At 34.4% G+C, this 18,478-nt stretch overlaps 2 protein-coding genes across 3 annotated transcripts in view; both read left to right on the top strand.

Annotated features, from left to right (window-relative positions):
• LOC108568055 (bromodomain-containing protein 4) overlaps window positions 1-7,975 on the top strand; it is a 112,466-nt gene extending 104,491 nt beyond the window's left edge. For both annotated transcript variants that reach the window (XM_017928935.1, XM_017928934.1), the window contains 7 exons: window positions 43-209; window positions 3,242-3,562; window positions 4,130-4,334; window positions 4,453-5,834; window positions 5,915-6,077; window positions 6,147-6,315; window positions 7,105-7,975. In XM_017928935.1, coding sequence (XP_017784424.1) covers window positions 43-209; window positions 3,242-3,562; window positions 4,130-4,334; window positions 4,453-5,834; window positions 5,915-6,077; window positions 6,147-6,315; window positions 7,105-7,294 — 2,597 coding nt within the window. In that variant the 3' untranslated portion in view covers window positions 7,295-7,975. The remainder of the gene's footprint in view (window positions 1-42; window positions 210-3,241; window positions 3,563-4,129; window positions 4,335-4,452; window positions 5,835-5,914; window positions 6,078-6,146; window positions 6,316-7,104) is intronic.
• A 4,102-nt stretch (window positions 7,976-12,077) lies between these two features.
• LOC108568052 (leucine-rich repeat-containing protein 58) lies at window positions 12,078-15,633 on the top strand. Its single transcript, XM_017928923.1, has 4 exons — window positions 12,078-12,658; window positions 12,713-12,929; window positions 12,986-13,175; window positions 15,373-15,633. The coding sequence occupies exons 1-4, from the start codon at window positions 12,162-12,164 to the stop codon at window positions 15,540-15,542; spliced, it is 1,074 nt and encodes a 357-aa protein (XP_017784412.1). The 5' UTR covers window positions 12,078-12,161; the 3' UTR covers window positions 15,543-15,633.
• The last annotated feature ends 2,845 nt before the right edge of the window (window positions 15,634-18,478 follow it).

Raw genomic sequence — 18,478 nt, 5'->3', positions numbered from 1 at the left:
TTATTAGTAACATTTATTTATAATATTTTCTTTTTGTTGCAGGGTATTATCAACCGGCTGGTCCGTTGATAAGTGTACCACATGGACATTCGCAGCCTCCGATCGGTGGTAAATCAGTACCATTATCGGAATCGTCCCCGTCCGCGGAGACACCCCCGATCCACCAGCCGCCGCCCCCAAGTTCTGCAGGAGATTCATCCGACAGCGAGGTAAGTCTTTCATCCTGGATCCTTCAAATTCGCAGAATACAGAATGAATGGAAAACAGATTACAGAGAAAAGTGCAATGCGAATTGTTTTCATTAAAAAAGTTTTATTAGTTCGAGCTGGCGCGCGACTGACTGAGGGTAGAAATGGATGGAGAGATTACTACAACTAACTTTCCAAATATTTCTCCATGCAATTACATAAACAACTAATTTATTGCCCTGCTGTTTCAGTTTCATTTTTATTTATTTTATAATTTTTTTGCTGTTTCTCTCTCGCTTGTTTGCTGTTTGTAATTTGAAACTTTTATTCGTTTCTGATGATATCGCAGCATTAATTTGTGGTTATTTCGCTTGGAGACGAGGTTACTTCGATAGGTATCTCGAGGATTTCTTTAGATGTATGAATGAGAAGCGCTTGTAGCGTCTCGTAACTATGAATAAAAGCTTCATTAAGAAAATAATATGCGCGCGAATTGCTACGTTCTGGTTGAGAAAACACATTCCAATTAAAAGTTAACTGACAGATGTAAACGTAACAATTGACCAATAAATCTATATCATCTCTTTGGTTTAATTAAATCTTTCAAACTATTGTTGAACATCAAACTGTTCAATCGCAGTTTCAGGCATGTTTCCTGTTACAAATTAAAATTAACTAGCTCAGAAACACCAAATCTAGTGTATGATATAGAAAGAATTAATTGAATAATATGGCGAATTTATGATTGTTTTTACGTAACATTTGAAGAATTATCTTTGGTTTATTAAAACATTTGGACAGGTTTTACAGAACCTATTTTCCATACAAATTTATCATATATTCTCAGATTACAACAAAAAGTGAATAATTTTGAACAGCTTTTGTTAACAATATATAAATTGAGTCATTCGATACAAATTCATGTGTATTTTGCTCATATTATTAAAATCAGCCATTCAAATATTATCCCTGATACACGTTGTTTAACTTTAATAATCGAATACGATGAAGGAAATTCGATGTTACTTGATACTAATTGAAAGTAACGATCACTTTGAAGCCAACCGGTGAAACCAATGAATATTTTATGAAGTGCCCATTTTTCTTTTTGATTTACGTTTTCCATGTGCATGTATCAATGATCCCCAGAGCAGCAATTAATAATTTAAAAAAAGGGAAACGTTAAAACCTGTGGAACCCCCCCGTATATTTCGCTTTTTTTTAATTGGACTGGATTCCTGAAAATAACTAGTTTCTCTTTCAGCTCAAAATTAGAAACAAACCGCGAACAAATACACTAACTTTTATTAGTTGGCTTCGAATTGGATTATTTCCATGTTCTCTTGGGGCACCGCAAACGTAATTAGCAGCATAAACAAACAGAATTCATCGTTTTCTTTATATTCATTCTATTTTTTTGTATTGCAATTCGATACATTCGTTCGTTTCGCGCTATCTGAAAGCGTCGATTCTTCCTCGCCGTTTCTCTGTTTTTCTCTATCTCTCTCTCTCTGATTCCCATTGCATTTGCACGTGATCCGCACTCTTTCTCTTCGATATTGTATGCTGTTTCCATGGTGAATAAATCGCAATTATTTTAGCCCCATTAGGAACTGTTAAAAGTCGGTCGTGACCGTCGGTTTTTACGTTATCGTATTGTCGTTAAGAGATTCTAGTTTGTGTGTGTTTGCGTTGCTGTGTTGGTGTGGAAGATATTTATGTTGCGGTTGAATCTAATTGCGTTGCCAGTAAATCTTGAGACCACTGGTATCCACCGCCGCTGCTGCTACAAACACACACACTCGCACAGTCTTCTCATGTGTGTGTGTATATATGTATGTGTGTCTGTGTAAAATGTTTCTAGATTCATTACCTTTTGCCTTCGATAACATATAGATTTATCAAGTGTCACGATTACGTTGAATTTGCTGGCGAATTTGCTCGTGTCAAGGACGAAATGTGTGTGTGTATATATGACTTTGGTTCTGTTTACTGGCATTACTTCACATTGACGACTCTATTTTCATTCTATTGCGTTTCACTTTAATCATCCGGAAAGGAATGAAAAGCAAAGAAATATGCATGATTAATGTCACATGGCAATTCCTATTCACACAACAGTTCCGATTGTGCTATTTTCAGAGATGTCGCCCAATAACTGCAAAAACAAAAGTTAAAAGTTCTGTTTATTCTCCAAAGAACTGTTGATTCTTCGTTAGATGCAAGATGATTTGGATCACATTAGTTACCGTTTCTCGGTCAAAAACTCCTTATCATTAGAGCTATTTCCAGGTTGATGATTCAGTTCTTATAAGTCACTGACTGATATGGTCAATCTAAATACTATTTTTACTAGACTAACTAATAATAATAAACATAATGCATATTTGCTCGTACATTAATACAAAGACCTATTTTATGTATGGTCAAATATCATAAACTTAATTTATATCTTGTTCGGAATATCATGTTAAAGAAAGTAGCGTTTTTTGGAATCTGTGAAAACTATGTAATAAACAATGATCTAATAAATATAGAGTTTCTTATAAAGTCTATTATAAAATTTCTTATACTGAAATCCAAATATTGGCATTTTCTAGTCTTAACTTTACACAATTACTTAATTAGTAATACATAATAAACAAAATTGATCTTGTACTACCATACAAAGGGCTATTGACTGCATTCTGTCCGTCCTTATTGACATCTTAACAAAGTAATCTAACTGTTATTTCTATTTTTTTTGTTTGTTTACATTATAAACCTGTCTTGCTTTATTCATATGAAAATGACAAGATTCATCCCATAGGGAGAAAGCTTTATTTTCACCAGAAATCAAAACGAGAATCAGAAAGTGATGAAACGCTCACCAGAGAAATCGTAAATGCTAATGGAAGATTGTATCGGTGCTCAAAAGCGAGATGCAATTTTGAAACGAAATGTATTTTAACAAATTTTGTAAAATAATCTTCCCTTTGATTTAGTAAAATACACGTTTCATTAAAATTGATGATTAATGAAGTTATTTAAATATTGTTTTTTTTTTTGCCTAGGTGATAATAACATCGGTGACGACGGCAAAGGAAGCATCTTCGCATCAGCAGCAGCAACAACAGCAGCATCAGCAGGCTGTACCACCGCCGCCTCCCCCACAGCAGTACAGGCTCAGTCACTATCCTCAATCACCGGCGTACCCGTACGGCTTCTCTCCCCAGTATTATTCTGCGCCTCCCCCGGCTCCAGCCTACGCCCACGACATCTGCTATCCTCCGTACAAGCTGTACGGAAGGTACCATCGGTTTCCTCCTCAATACTATTCGCCGGCATCGCCGGAGATGTACAATCCGGCGCCACAGAGTTCCACAAATCAGCAGGTAAAATCGGCCTTCCGTCGGGTGCAAAATTAAAGTGCGCGATGAAAAACCTACCACCTAAACACAACAACCCACGTACGATCATCATTAAGTGTGGTGCGGCACGTCCAAACTAACACTATTCAGGACATATTTGTATATTTCTTATCGAGTTTCACAAAATATTCGCTATCAAACGTTATGGTTTCACGTTAGAAAGTTTATTTACTTCAGAAACAACTACTATGAATAAATTGCGCCGTTTTCCTATATTGAATACTTATAATTTTGACTACTATTATGATATTGTAAATATATCTTGATGAACGTAGTTCTAATACTTCAAGATATACCTGAATAGACTTATTTTGTAAACTGTTGGTAAAGAACAAACATAGATATGTACAAGGTTAGTCTGATTATCTTACGAAAGGATAAAGAAACGAGTGGCGTCGCTGATGGTAGGTTGTTAGAAGATGGACGTGTCGCACGGTTGTTAGAACAACTTAGGTGGTAGATGATCAGTGAAATGTTCAGTATTTTCATGTTGTTCTTGTTGTTGATGATGATCTTGAACTTCTTGAGCAGGTGGTGTCAGCGACGCCCGCGTCCAACAGCAGCAGTTATCCGGCTCCGGCGCCCGGTGGTCCATCGACGCTGATCGAGACATATCCAACGCATCATGCGCCCATAATCGAGGCTTCTTACCAACCGCCTCCACCATCGCACTTTTACTCTGGATATGCACCATCGGCATGCTACACTCATCCAACCCCAACTAGACCATTAAATTGTAAGCATAGAAAACAACACTGCATTCCACATACTCACACAACATAGCAGTCGAACACTGCAGCCGATATTCAAATCAGAGCAATTGATCTAAATCTCGATACCGAACGCATTTTCAGATACAACATATCAAAGTTGTCCGTGTCCAATGCAGTCCTGTTCAAAAAACGGACTTACTGGGCCTCTTGCTGGAATTAGTAAGAGGTCTAACATCTCAATTGCCAAAGAATCCGTGCCGCTGCCTCCCGTAGCCCTCGCCCTCCCCCAAGAGCCGGCCAGCGCGACGGGACCGCCCAGCCCCGCACGAGGAAGCGCCGGAATGCCGCCCCCGCCGTCACCGGCGGGTGCCACATATCAGCCGCCGCCCCCGAAACAGGAGACACCCGGATCGCCAGACCTTCAACTTTCCACGGAGAAGAGAAGAAAGGCGCGCGTCGGGAAGGCAATGGTTCGTAACACCATTGCCAATAACAACAACACCATGCTCCTAATGTGTCAACAACCCACGTTCCTCGAGAACGTGAAGCGCGAGGTCGAAAGTCCTAAAGAGACGACGATATCGACAACCATCACAGCAACCACCACAGACCTCAAGAAGATCGGAGAAATAGCCGTCGAGAAACCGGATGTAGTGGTGCGAAAAGAGGAACCTGTAAAAGTAGAAATTCCACCTGAACCGTGTCAGAAGACCGTCGCAGAAACCGTTAAAGTAAAAAACATGAAGCGAAAACTCTCTCTGAAAGAATCGCCCAAATCCGAAACTGCCGATTCCCCGCCCAAGCAGACCAAAACCATCCAAGAGCAGAAAGCCAACGGCAGCTACAAGGATCTGATCAAGAAAACTCCGTGCAGCATAGTCAAAATCAACAACGGCAAACGGAAACTCATTACCGACGGAGGTCGCAAACTCTTCCATAGGATGCGCCTGAAAAAAGCCAACAAACGGAAACTTCTGAACGGGAAACGCTTCAGACAACACACGAAAACCTCCACACCTCTCTCTGCCAGTTCGCACAATGCCAAGCAGAACTTGAAGCTGAAGCGTCTCAACAAGCGCGTCCAGGAGGCGAAGAGCAACGTGGATAAGACCATCGACAGTGTGATCAATGAAGTTTGCTCTACATCTTCCGCAACGGACAACAACAATGTTCGCAGCAACGTTGACAGGACGATCGACAGTGTAGTCAGTGAAATAAGTAGGACGGGTAAAGTTGCCGCGGACACAGCTCCAGCCTTAAGGATAGACAAGTGCAAGAAGGAAGCGGAAGCGTCGTTACTACCATCGACTGCGACCAAGAAGAGTGTTAAGACTACTGCGAAAGGACACAGAGCGGAGGCGGTGAAATCCGCCGGTAAAAGAACGACGGCGGCGGCGGCTGCAAAGTCTAAAGAAGTCTTTCCGCAACCTCTGAAGGCGGTGCCCAGAAGGTCGGCCCAGCTGCGCTGGTCAAATGGCTGGAGATGGGAGGGCGAGCCGTTCGAATCCAAAGTTTTCCTCAACGTAAGTCCTCTTTTCCCACTTCTCTACCGCCCAAATTTGAAGCGCAACTGATCTTTGTATCTATTCGTTTTCTTTTGCAGAGCGATGCGGCCGTTGTTAGCCGGAACTGTTATCCGGCCATGCGACACGAGGAGGGAGATATAATCAGGCAAAGGGACTGCGTCCTCCTGAAGGCCGGACCACGCAAGAACGATCTCCCCTACGTCGCAAAAATCGCATCCCTCTGGGAAAACCCCGACGACGGTAAATATACTCTCGCACTCTCACCAAAACCAATCCAAATATTTTTCATATTTTAATTTCGTTCATCAGGAGAGATGATGATGTCTCTGCTGTGGTATTACCGTCCGGAGCACACTGAGCACGGTCGTCAGCCGACCGATCAGAGCGACGAGGTCTTCGCATCAAGACACAAAGACTCCAACAGCGTCGCCTGCATCGAGGATAAATGCTATGTGTTAACATTCAACGAGTATTGCAGGTAATTTCATTGAGAATGGTAAAGTCCGCCGAAGAATGTGCTCCGCGGAACTTGAGACATACAAATAAAAATTAAGATCTGCGCGAAACGTAAATAATCGATCGACGCAGCATTCTCGGAACTTCCCAACTGAATCTCCGCCACTTCATCAATACTAATTGACCACTTTCAGTTATAGACTGACTAGCTGATTGAATTTAAACATTAATTACACAAATTCATAGAATTTATTATTAGGATATTAGTAAAAGCTCCATTTCCAGTTATAGAAAAAAGTCATGTTTGCAGAGCTATGTTTGCTCTATTAAATATAGATTCCTTCGAGAATTCCCATTAAAACATCGCTTCAGTAGTTTCCAGATCTTTCAAGAGATTTGGTAATGTTTCGAAGTTTGGTGGAAACGCTTTACACCACACACACACACATATTATACGCTTTTTCTTTACTTTAGTCGATATAGTCTAATCGGTGTATTTTAAAACATACCTTTCCCAAACCCTCTCTGACGTGTAAACTGATTCAGTCTTTCTAACATTAATTAATTTATCGTAAGCTACCCAACCCATCATAAGGTAATCAACCTTTTATAACTTAAATCTTACCGAAAAACCATTTTCACGCTACTCTAAACCAAGCTTAGACCCCTATAGATCCTTACCAAAAAAAAACCGTAAATTAAGCACAAACAGCCTGATCCATCCCAAGCTAACTTTTTTTTTATATGTATATTAAGCATCGTTGAAGTATTTATAAATTGTTTTAATTAATCAGTCTTTAACATTTTGTAGATACCGCAAGAAATTGAGGCGAGTACAGGAAGGAGTAGAGGATGCTGGTCCTTGCATACCGAAGCCCGAGTTGTATCCACGCGACGACCGCCAACCACCCATCAGCCTTCAGATGTCCCCGGACTTGGTCTTCTTCTGCAGAAGGGTTTACGATTTCCGGCAGAAGCGGATAGTCAAAAATCCCAGTTAATTATATTTTTTCTTGTTTTGTACGCGCTTTTAAATTTTGACGCAAAAGTGAACCCGGAAGTGAAGAAGAAAACTGAACAGAACGACGTGCGTATGAATATAAAAAAAAACTTGAAGATAAGAAGAAAAAAGAGAGAGTAAGAGAAGTAGCAAATCGTTGACCAAAAACCTCAATATTTTATATATATACATTACATACATAATGATGAGAAAAAAAAATCAGTAAGATAACTGATAATAATTAAGTATTTTTTAAACGATTCTAATCTAAACTACATTTACGGAAGTGTACATTTTCATATTTATTTATTATTTGCATTTAAAACGGACGAACCAGTGAAATTTCCTGTTCGAATTTCTCCGAAATCGATACACGCAGAAACGGGACGAAGTTTGTTTAAACTTAGTGCCGTTTAGTCTATGTTTTTTTTTGTAGATTGTAAATTTCAAGTATATTCCAAGTCTCTTCCCCCCGGACAGAGGAATACCAAAAAGAAATTTGTAAAGAAATTATAAACGTGAAAGAAAGAAAACAAAATATTTTTTGTAAGAAATAATTCGAGTATTTTCTGAATCAAAAGCGAGAGAGATCACCAATAACATTATAACATACACACACAAATGTATACATATTGTTGCATAATATTATTACGAAGAAGAATAATAATAAGAAGAAAAAACGAGAGGGAACATTGTATTATTATATATAATATATATATTAATTAGTTTATGATATAAAAATAAAGATAAAAAAATATATGAGAGAAATGAAGAACGGCAAACAAATGTTGATAAAAAAATTGAGAAAAGATAATGTTTGTATAGAATGAATAGAGATTATTTATATAATTATATTTGAAAACACGGTGAAACAAGATCAAACCAAAAAGTGTATAACGTAATTGGAAGAGCAAAAAAATGAGTATAATTAATTTAAAGAAAAGAAAAATACAAAAAAAAGGAAAACAAAAACAAAACATATTTATAAAACTAGTCTAAAGAAACAAACAAACAAATAAGAAAAAATATATATATTAGATACAGCTGGTGTAAAAGATGTGCGCTTTATTAGTGAAAATATGTATTTAGTAGTGTATTTCTCAATGTTTCTGTAACAATCGACGTTACTTTTCTCATAAATTGATTTACGTTTAAAAAAAAAGAATTCTTCGTTAAAAATTATTATTGTTTTCCGTTCGGTTCTTCGTTATTTCAAAAAAAAAAAACATCACACGACACAACCTTACTCAATCACTCACTAACACCCCACCGTCACTGGTCTTGGAATATACAGGGTGTTTCATAATTTTAAATTTTACAACGATTACATTCTAACGCAATTGGAAATTATACAAGTCGCAGATTCTGAACGAAGAAAAAAAACACATTTTGAAATAGGAAGAAAAATATCTTTAAAAGAAAGAAAAAAGTAAATTATTTTGTAAAACAATTTTTAATGTTTCGAAAAAAAAACTATTCCGAATGGACTACTAATTTTAGAATTTGAGACGAAATAGAATTTAAAAAAAAAACAATTGCAGTTTATTTTTATATACCAAAAAGAAAAGAATCTTAAAGACCAAACATTGCTTATATCAAATTATAGTTTATATCGAGATTTTGTGACTTTTTTTGATTATTAGACCAAACTCACTTTTTAATACGCTGGAATGTAACAAAAAAAAACTAGGATTTGTTGGAATTCGAATACGTAGAGACGCTTGAAACACCCTGGAAACAAGACCTTAATTTAGTTTTCTTAGTTTTAGTTTCTAAACTGCGATGCGTAAAATGTACTCTTTGATTATTCAAAGTCTAGATGAATTTGTTATTTGTATAGAGAGATGAAAAGTGAGAGAAGAAGAAGCAAAAAAAAATATTTGTGGAGACGAGCGGAAGAGGAATAATTATTATATTAATATTGTTAGTTATTTTTGCAGTTATTGTACCTATTATATATAAATATATATTATATTATTATTATTATAAAAAAATTATGTATAGAAAATCGCAAGGAAAATATTTTTTCTCTAATATATATATAAACATATATACATATATATTTTTCCAATTCATTAGTTAATTAGTGATGTCTTATTACTACTATTTGTTTTTTCTTGTGTAAAATACCCCCTCCGTATTATTTTGCGTAATACTTAAAAAAAAATGAAAATATATGTTATTATTATATATATATGTGAATAATTCACTTATTATATGTAATATGTGAAGAAAAAAAAAGTATATATATTATATAGATTTAATATATTCTGTTTGCCCCACAAACACTAAATGATTTAATGCGTTTTGAGAGAGAATGAAATAAAATGTCTTGATTCCACCTTTTTTTATGAAGAGCGAGGGATAACTATTCGAAGCTTAAGGGTGGAATGAAAGAGCGCGAGAGAGAGAGAGAAGTAATGGAAAAGAAGAGTAGATGTATATGTGAGAAAATGAATCAACGTACGCCAAAGTTATTAACGATTTTTTTTTGTTCAATTTAGTCTTCTTGATTATTTTTTTAAGATATTATTTTTTTCTTTATATTATTAATATATTAAGATTTAATTCCTGTTATTGTTTATTATTATTATTAATATTATTCTCTCTTTATTATTATTATTATCGGCATCATTTTGTATTAAGAATGATTATTTTATTTTTATTCATTTTTTTTTTGTATCGAAGATCTGTTTTAATTTATACTTGTTGAAAAAAGAAAGAAAAATGTAATTGTGAACGAGATTATTTCACGAAGAAGAAAATAGAAAACCTCCACCCTCAGCCCCCAAAACCATCATCAAAACACAACACAGAACATTTAAAGACACGGACAAACACGTTTCCATTGCTTTCCTCTTTCGTTTTCGTCCATCGCCATTATTTTGACACTCATTTTCTTTTACTGAATGTAAACAAAATGATAACGTTTTGGTTGTGGCTATGCCTACTTAGGTGCCTTCCTTCTCCGAAGAAAAACGACACGGAAATGAAACTGTTTGCCTGTTACCACCATCACCACTTAGTCCCTTTACCCCCTTCGTCATTACTACAACACCAAGACCCCCTTCCCACCTTCACATAATGATGTAAAATCAATTAAAAACTAAATGGAAATATATGTAAAAAAATATAAATAAATAAATAAATAAAAACAAATACAGTACACAATAAATAATAATAATAATCGCTTTGTCTCTTTGTCAATTGTCATAATGTTATGTTCGTGAAAAAGAAAGATAAATAAATAAAATTGAATAAATGTGTGAAAGTATATGATTTCTTTCCTTATATCCTCTCCCTAGCTTTTTTTATAACTTCAATTTGTGTATATAAACTGGAGAGTATTTTTATTTTGACACTAGCATTAAATTTGTTATTATTTACTAATAAATTTAAAAGAAATTCAAACATTCTCAAAACTATTTTTTTATTAATAAAATACATATTAACAATTTCAAAATATTATGATTTTAATGAAAACAAACAAAATCTTTTTTTGCTCTTAATTTTAATATATTTGTTTCAAATTAATCTGGATCAATTGTTAATTGAAACAAAATAAAAACTGTTTAAATGAAGTGAATAACAAGGATACGCTCACGATCAACACGATTGAACTTATTATCTCGCATTCGCATTCTTCAATTCAATAATATTTTGAAGATAACGCGTTTCGGCATTTTTTTTAAATTACAATATCAATGACTTTGCTTTTTAGTTGAAATAATTTATTCAAAGTTAAATAAGCTCACCACTTGAGCATCTTGTTTTTCCTGAAGACAGATTGGGACAAAAGTGTTAAAAAAGCACGAATATTAAGAGAGATTCTTTTATTATATAAAAAAAAAGCATATTAATATGTTGAAATATAAATAAAAATTGTGTAACATTTCACGAGAATATTCTATCTTGAGTAATATATTACTTTTATTAAACTTCCTTAATCTTAATCAAAAAATTTCTTTAAATAGAAAATGAGAGATTTATGAAATATTTTATTTTTTTCATATTTTATAAAAAACGAAACCATTTCACAGTTCCTTCAATTTGAATTTGTCAACCATTCAATAAGTATTCGAAATACAAGTTGTTTAACTAATTCTATAAGCTATCAGAGGTCAGGTGCTAGGTTATTTAAGAATTCTTTGTATTGGTGAAATGAAAATATTATGATTTGAAATTCGATTCTTAGAATCGTCGATTTTCTATAATCCGAGTGGGAAACATAAACATCTCCGATGCGAATTACGACCAATATCGGGTTTAATGGTTTCCGGTTAAAACTGAATTAATTGATGGAATCTATGCAGAATGCTGCAATTTTCAGATTACGTTTATCTGCTGCGTTCGGTAATAAAACGAACAAGTTTTTAATTGCCTGAAAGAAACAGAAATAAAACGAAAAAAGCAAAAATATTATTACACAGATTTTTTTGTGTGTTTTTGAGATAAGAACTGGTAACGTACTTTGCTATCAGATACGTGTGACTTTGCATGTCACAAATTTTGAGATGAAGGAGAATTTGAGATTAGAATGTTGAAGCGAATTTTTGTTCGTATACTGTTGTGTTTACTTGAGATGAGGTAGGGAAGTAATTGTGATTGGGAGTCTTTGTTGGTGGTAATATAGAATGCGGTAATAACGACGTTTTCTGCGCTCTTATCACCATCACCAAATAATTGGTCTGGTTCATAGTTCAGAAATGCGTCTGGTATTATCGGCGACGATGGAAAGGCGCAGGAGTGGCGGCAATCACGGCTCGGTTAAATGGTCAGTCGTCTCTGTGCGAGCCGCAGAGAGCGAGTGTTAAGTGTTTGGTGTGCGTTTGGTCGCTTCTTTCTTTCATTCATTCGCCGTATTTGAGATGGATCGGATTCACTACTCCTCGGATTCTAGTGACGGAGAGCAGAACGCCTTCCGGGTTCTGGACTTCGGTCGCCTCGGTCTGGACACGGCGACCCTTGAGCACAACCTGATCACGTTCTGCGAGGACGAACGGAAATCCACAGGAAACGTAGAAGTGATCTCTCTCCATCACAACCGGCTTCAGCTGTTCCCCGAAAACATCGTCAAGTTCAGCAACCTCCGCTCTCTGGACATCAGCTCGAACGGACTGGCAATCCTTCCCGATGTTTTCGAGCATTGCCAGCTGACCACGCTCATCGCCAAGAACAACAGTCTGACCAGCGAATCTCTGCCGAAGACCTTCACGGTTTGCCCGTCGCTGCGAGAACTCAATCTCAACGGCAACCATTTGAGCCACTTCCCCGAACAGATCTTCGACTTCCCAAATCTCAGGTACCTCTATCTAGGCGGAAATCGCATCACCAAAATCTCTAAGAACATCGGTAAACTTCACAGGTAAATATTAACAGTAAATCGAAGCACACAATAACAAAAATAAACAAATTGCAGCCTGCAGATTCTCTCTATGGGCGGAAATTTGTTGAACGAAGTACCGGCAAGTCTCGGAACTCTGAAATCTCTGCACGCTCTCATCCTCTGCGACAACCTCCTGGAGAGTCTCCCGTCGAACATCGCCAATCTTCATAATCTCAAATCCCTTATGCTGCACAGAAACAAATTGAGGACTTTACCACCGGAAATCGTAGCTCTGAAGAATCTCACCGAAGTAATATTCTTTAAAATAAGCAAATAAATCTTAATCTAACAGTTGAATTCTTCCAGTTGAGTTTGAGGGACAATCCTTTGGTGGTCAGATTCGTCAGCGACATGACGCACAACCCTGCAAGTCTTCTCGAGCTTTCGGCGAGAGCTGTTAAAGTGGCCAGCATCTCCGTGGAGGAAGGCGACATTCCCAAAACCCTCTACTCTTACCTAGGAAGCGCCCATCACTGCGTAAACCCCAGATGCAAAGGTAAGACAAAAAAAAACACACATTTACGAAACGGATGCATCGAAGTCTAGACGCAATTGCATCTCCTATAATCGTTGCAAAATTAAATTGATTAATCATCGCGAAACGAGCGTCATCATGCCCTTGTACTCTTTGATAAAGAGTCCCAATTGATTGACTATCAGGAACGATTTCATCCGAGTTCATTGTGTGCGGATCACAGAGTTCGAACTCGAACATATGGGCAAAAGGGCAAATCTGTCAGATAGTATGGATGTTATTGTTCAAGGAAAGTTTTTACTTTTATTGCTTTCTTTCCACTCCAATAGAAAGGAAACACACATTTTTCAAATTTGTACGTCCCAAAACTCCAAAACCGAAATTCTAAGAAATCAACACCAATCGATTTCGCTAATTTGATAATATTTCTTAAACAACAACCGTACAGTCAAAAGTAAATAAATACAACATCATAATACAGTATTTATTACGACTTACAAACACGGCTAACGTTACTTATACTTATATAAACAAAATAGATTAACTTCTTCAATATATTTACACATTTAGTTCGCTCTTTTGTGCAGTAAATTAGACCAATTGTAATATAAAATTTCCTTTAAATTAATAGTTTTGATTCAATTTGCATGTGTTGATCAAAGTTCACGAACAAATTGGCCAAGAATGATGCAACTGCACTATGATTATACACTTTATTTTATTGCTTAAATTATTGCATATTACGACATAAATTAAACTATTTTTGAACATATTACAGCAATACCTAGTATTCGTTTCAGACAATATCTCGAACTGTTTGAAACCTGACTGATCAAGGACTTTAAAACCGTATACAAATATATTTGTGAACTATGTTTTTTAATTTTTAAACCGTACTATTCGAGGTATTGCTATATATGTATTTCGAATAATGGGTCCTTTTTTTTTTATCTCGCGCATAGATAAAAACTGAAGAAAAGCAAACAGAATTTATGTTTCATCAAATCTTTCCATTTCCTTTAAAAGAAATGTTTGATTGTTAATGGAAACTAACATAACTGTAAATAAGGAAAATAACTTTAGTTTAAAAACCTTCAAATATATAGAAAATTATAATTTAATAGTAAATAATTAATTGATTGATTCAATTATTCCAATAAAAAATATTTTCAACATTGGAAGTTTGTAAAAATGTGAGAAATTAATACATACAAATATCTTTAAATATTTGACGAAAGAAAAACATGACGATTCATTTATTCGCGATTTGTAAATTAATGCAATCTAAATACAATTTGCAATTGATACTTTCCTATCAATCGAATAAAATTCGCTCGTCATTGGACACGAATTTCCATCACATCGCTATTTGGTAGGTTTTTATTTACGAACCTCCTTTTTTTTTCCAAGACGTTTACATTGACAGCAAAAAAATGTTTACTTTTATCCAGTGTGTATTTTATTATATTCTAAAGCTGATTTTTTTTTATTGAAACACGGGATTGGGCTTTTTTTGTGCCAAAATACATTTGTGATTGGTTGTTTACTTCCATCACCTCCCATTTGATATCACTCAGGATTGGTTGTTTTCTATATCCAATTGCAAATCGTCCAATCAAAATAAAGTACCAAGCTATTTAGTTAAATATTATAAGTTTCTGTAATAAAATAAATGCATAACATTGAATACAATTCGATGATTACTGTTTCTTAATAGAACTGTTACAAGGATACGTTTATTTGCCTCTAAAAATTCCATTCCAATTTCGTGGATTGGTCAAATTCAATTTTTATTATTTTTTCGCCTAAAACCGCCTTAATGCAAATTGATTTTTTTCATAATTTTTATGAATTGATCATATAAAATGTTTATATGTAAAATTTATCTAATTCCAGTAAAATTTATTTTGATAATTTAATGTGCAAATATTAATTACTAAATTAGAGGTAAAAATCTGTATAAATTAAGACTAATTTAAACAAATGCAATTGAATTATCTTTATTTAAAATAGAAATTAATGATTGTAATATTTTCATTGAAAATTTAAAATGAAAACTTATGGAACAAGGTCAACCGATCCCATTAAAAACGAATCTAATCGCAAACTGAAAATCTGAAAGTAACAGAAAAATGTAGTTCCGGATCAAGGCCGATCATTACGATCGAATAGAGAGAATCGCAGTTAATTTTATTTCCATGTTCTTGTTTTTCCTCAGGCGTTTTTTTCGATAACCGAGTGGAGCACATCAAATTCGTCGATTTCTGCGGCAAATACCGAATCCCACTTCTCCAATACCTCTGCTCCTCCAAGTGCATCACAGGTGGTGAAGTGGAGGACGTCCAACCGGTGCGCAGCTACATGATGAGGAAGGTTCTTCTGGGATAACAACGGACGAAAAGAAAAACGAGGATCGAATCGGATGAGCTTTAGACTTTAGAAGAAGGAAAAGTTTTTGCGGCTAACGGAGGGCGGATTATATAACAACAACAAAAATAAAGTACGAAATATTGAGTTTAAGAGAAAGAAATTCAATTTATATAATAAAGAAAAATAACATAAGAGAAGAGATGAGAAGTGAGAAAAATAAGCACAATAAATTGTTTCTTCTGTTTCGGTTTTTTTTGTTTCAATTATATTTAAATATTCATATTATATTGCAGTGTCAATTAACGTACAATAAGCAAGAGATATATACAGCACAAAACATTGATCTGAAAACAGAAAAAAAGAGAAGAGAAATTATAATGTTAAGGACAAATATTAATAATTCATTACATATAAACTAACGTTAATTCAAAAATAAAATAATGTCGAATACAAAACACAACTTTTGTTTACACCATCATTATTATAATTAAGTTCCCTCCTTTGTTTTTATTTCATCCCTCGTTATGTAATTGTTTTATTCGTTTTGTTTTTTTCCGCCGCACGTTTTGTTTAACTATTTATTAGTTTCTTTCTGTTGTTTAATATTATTTGTATAAATAATCGCGTTTGTCTCCGCAAAAGAGAGAAAAACTCCGCCTCTAAACGTTACTTTCAATATAATCATCTGTATCATTAAATATATATATATAATTCTTCTTGTTTATATATATTATCATAATAATTCTTGTAATTTCCGTTAAGTTGCGCTAAAAACATTACTTTGCGTTATTATTTACTTATTTTGGTTTACTTTTCTCTCGCATATTGTATTTAATTTTCATATATATATATATATATATAATTATTTATATTATAATAATTCATTTATAATTGGAGCTAACAATTACTATCACTCTTTTTTTCAAATCTTACAAGTAATCTAAGTAATCGAATATGAAATGTGGTGTGGTGAAAACAATAGAGGCCGGAACAACCGAACCGAAATGAAAGAAGAATGCCACTACTTCTGCTCCTCCTTCATTCCTTCACCCTCGGCAATATTTACACAATTAATATACACAGTAATAATCTCCAAAACAAAGCAAAGAAAATGCTTTCGTTAAAGCTGCGTGTATTCGCTATCAATCATGTCTTATTACTATTTCTTCAAGTGATCAGTTATTTTCTTTTTTATTTATGTATTCATTTATTATAAGGTGTTTGTGTGCTATATAATGTTACAATATTTATACTTTTATGTAATTTGTTTCGACCGAGCCCGACTTTCGTCCATCTCCTCGACCGACCGAAATTCGCTTACACACTAAAAACTCCCCGAACGGAACAAACGCGTCCGCCGACATCGAGTTCCCTAAAACAAAGAAAAAGGTAGAAAAATCCCTAATTACGTACGAACCCTACGCGATTCGAGTGCTCTAAGAAAGGCATTTGGTTTACGAAGATAATCGGATAGAAGGAAAACCGGGCTTCGATCTCTTAACTTGCCTCATCCCTTAAATATTATATATAAATAAAACAACAAAAATAACCTTTGTTCGTTTCGCCGTCGCCTCTAGTTCGAAAACAGCAGAAAACCAAAATTAAAAAAAAGAATTTCACAATAAAAAAAAACGATCTTAGCTTTCGTACATATATTTTTTTTTTCTTTACAAATAGACATAATGTTTGTTGCACTCTTTCTCTCTATTCATTATCTATTTTTTTTTCTTTCTTTAACTAGTCATGACGTGGTGGAGAAGCTCAAGCATTCATGGAATGCAAAATCCGAGAATAGTTGATTGAACGGGATCAAAATTTTTAGCTTTTAGATTTTTTTTCTTGTATATATCGTATATCTCTATATATATAATAATAATCTTAATTAGAATTAGAACAATTTCTAGAAGAAAAAGAAAACGACACCACATACCTAATATACACATCGGTAAATTGTAATAAAAGAAAAGAACACAACTAAAGAAACAAATAATAATAATCGTTCACAATTATTTTAAATATTACCATAGTTTACATGAACAGAAATAGTGTATACAGAACAATCGCACACAGTTAGAAAAACATGCCTTTCGGAAGAGTGAGGGGTGTCCAAATTGTTATAAATATATATATATGTATAAATGTTTAAGTATAGTTAATTACTTTACGCTACCAAATGTACACATTATTATTACCAAACATCTACATGTAATAATCAATAATAATTATAATAAATTGCGGAGGATAAAGATCTAAATATTAAGAAAAGGAAAACAATTTGAAAGTACAAAAAAAAAATCAGTAACATTAGATATAACTAATTAATCGTTTAAAGTAGTATTGAGTGAGGATTCTCTTTTTAATTTCTTTGTTGCTTACTTTTTTTCCTTGGTGTTTATTTTAAATATATATTTTGCATGTGCGGTGGAAGGAAAAGTGCAGGATTTATCGTACAAACTAGAGTTGCTTCCATGATGAAGGTTGAAAAGAAAATCGTATCGATGAAATGTGATTCTCTTTGCATTAATTTTACTAAGGTAGGAAATTTAAAAAAGAAATCCTTTTCCTGCTATTTGCATGTAGGATGGAAGGAAACTAAGCTTCAAATGCATTAATGAGTTACAAATTAAAGTCGATTATCCGAAAATGTATATGTAATATATACACGATACAAAAAACCAAAAAAAACACAAACACACACAAAAATAAATACAAAATGAAATTAAAATTATCTGAAGGAACAAAATCGGGGATGCTATGGAGAGAAAAATAAAAACATCATCATCTAATCTTTGATTATTTTTTAAAACTAAAATTATATAATAAGACAAATTCATCAAATAATACATAATAATAAGAAGTTCGTAGGGGAGGTTTGGAGCAATGGTGAGCGGAGGAAGTGATCAGGATGGAGGAAAAACAAACGATGGGCCGGAGGTGTGATTTACTCGGAAGCA

Source organism: Nicrophorus vespilloides, unplaced genomic scaffold (assembly GCF_001412225.1).
Source record: "Nicrophorus vespilloides isolate i.1.1-1 unplaced genomic scaffold, Nicve_v1.0, whole genome shotgun sequence".
NCBI lineage: Eukaryota > Metazoa > Arthropoda > Insecta > Coleoptera > Silphidae > Nicrophorus > Nicrophorus vespilloides.
This window is presented reverse-complemented; position numbering and strand designations above follow the sequence as displayed.

What these genes read in the sequence shown, in the direction of transcription:
- LOC108568052 (XM_017928923.1), top strand. Translation starts at nt 12,162, where the DNA reads ATGGATCGGATTCACTACTCCTCGGATTCTAGTGACGGAGAGCAGAAC. An exon ending in AACATCGGTAAACTTCACAG is followed by an intron (nt 12,659 to 12,712) that starts GTAAATATTAAC and finishes AACAAATTGCAG; the next exon opens with CCTGCAGATTCTCTCTATGG. An exon ending in CGTAAACCCCAGATGCAAAG is followed by an intron (nt 13,176 to 15,372) that starts GTAAGACAAAAA and finishes GTTTTTCCTCAG; the next exon opens with GCGTTTTTTTCGATAACCGA.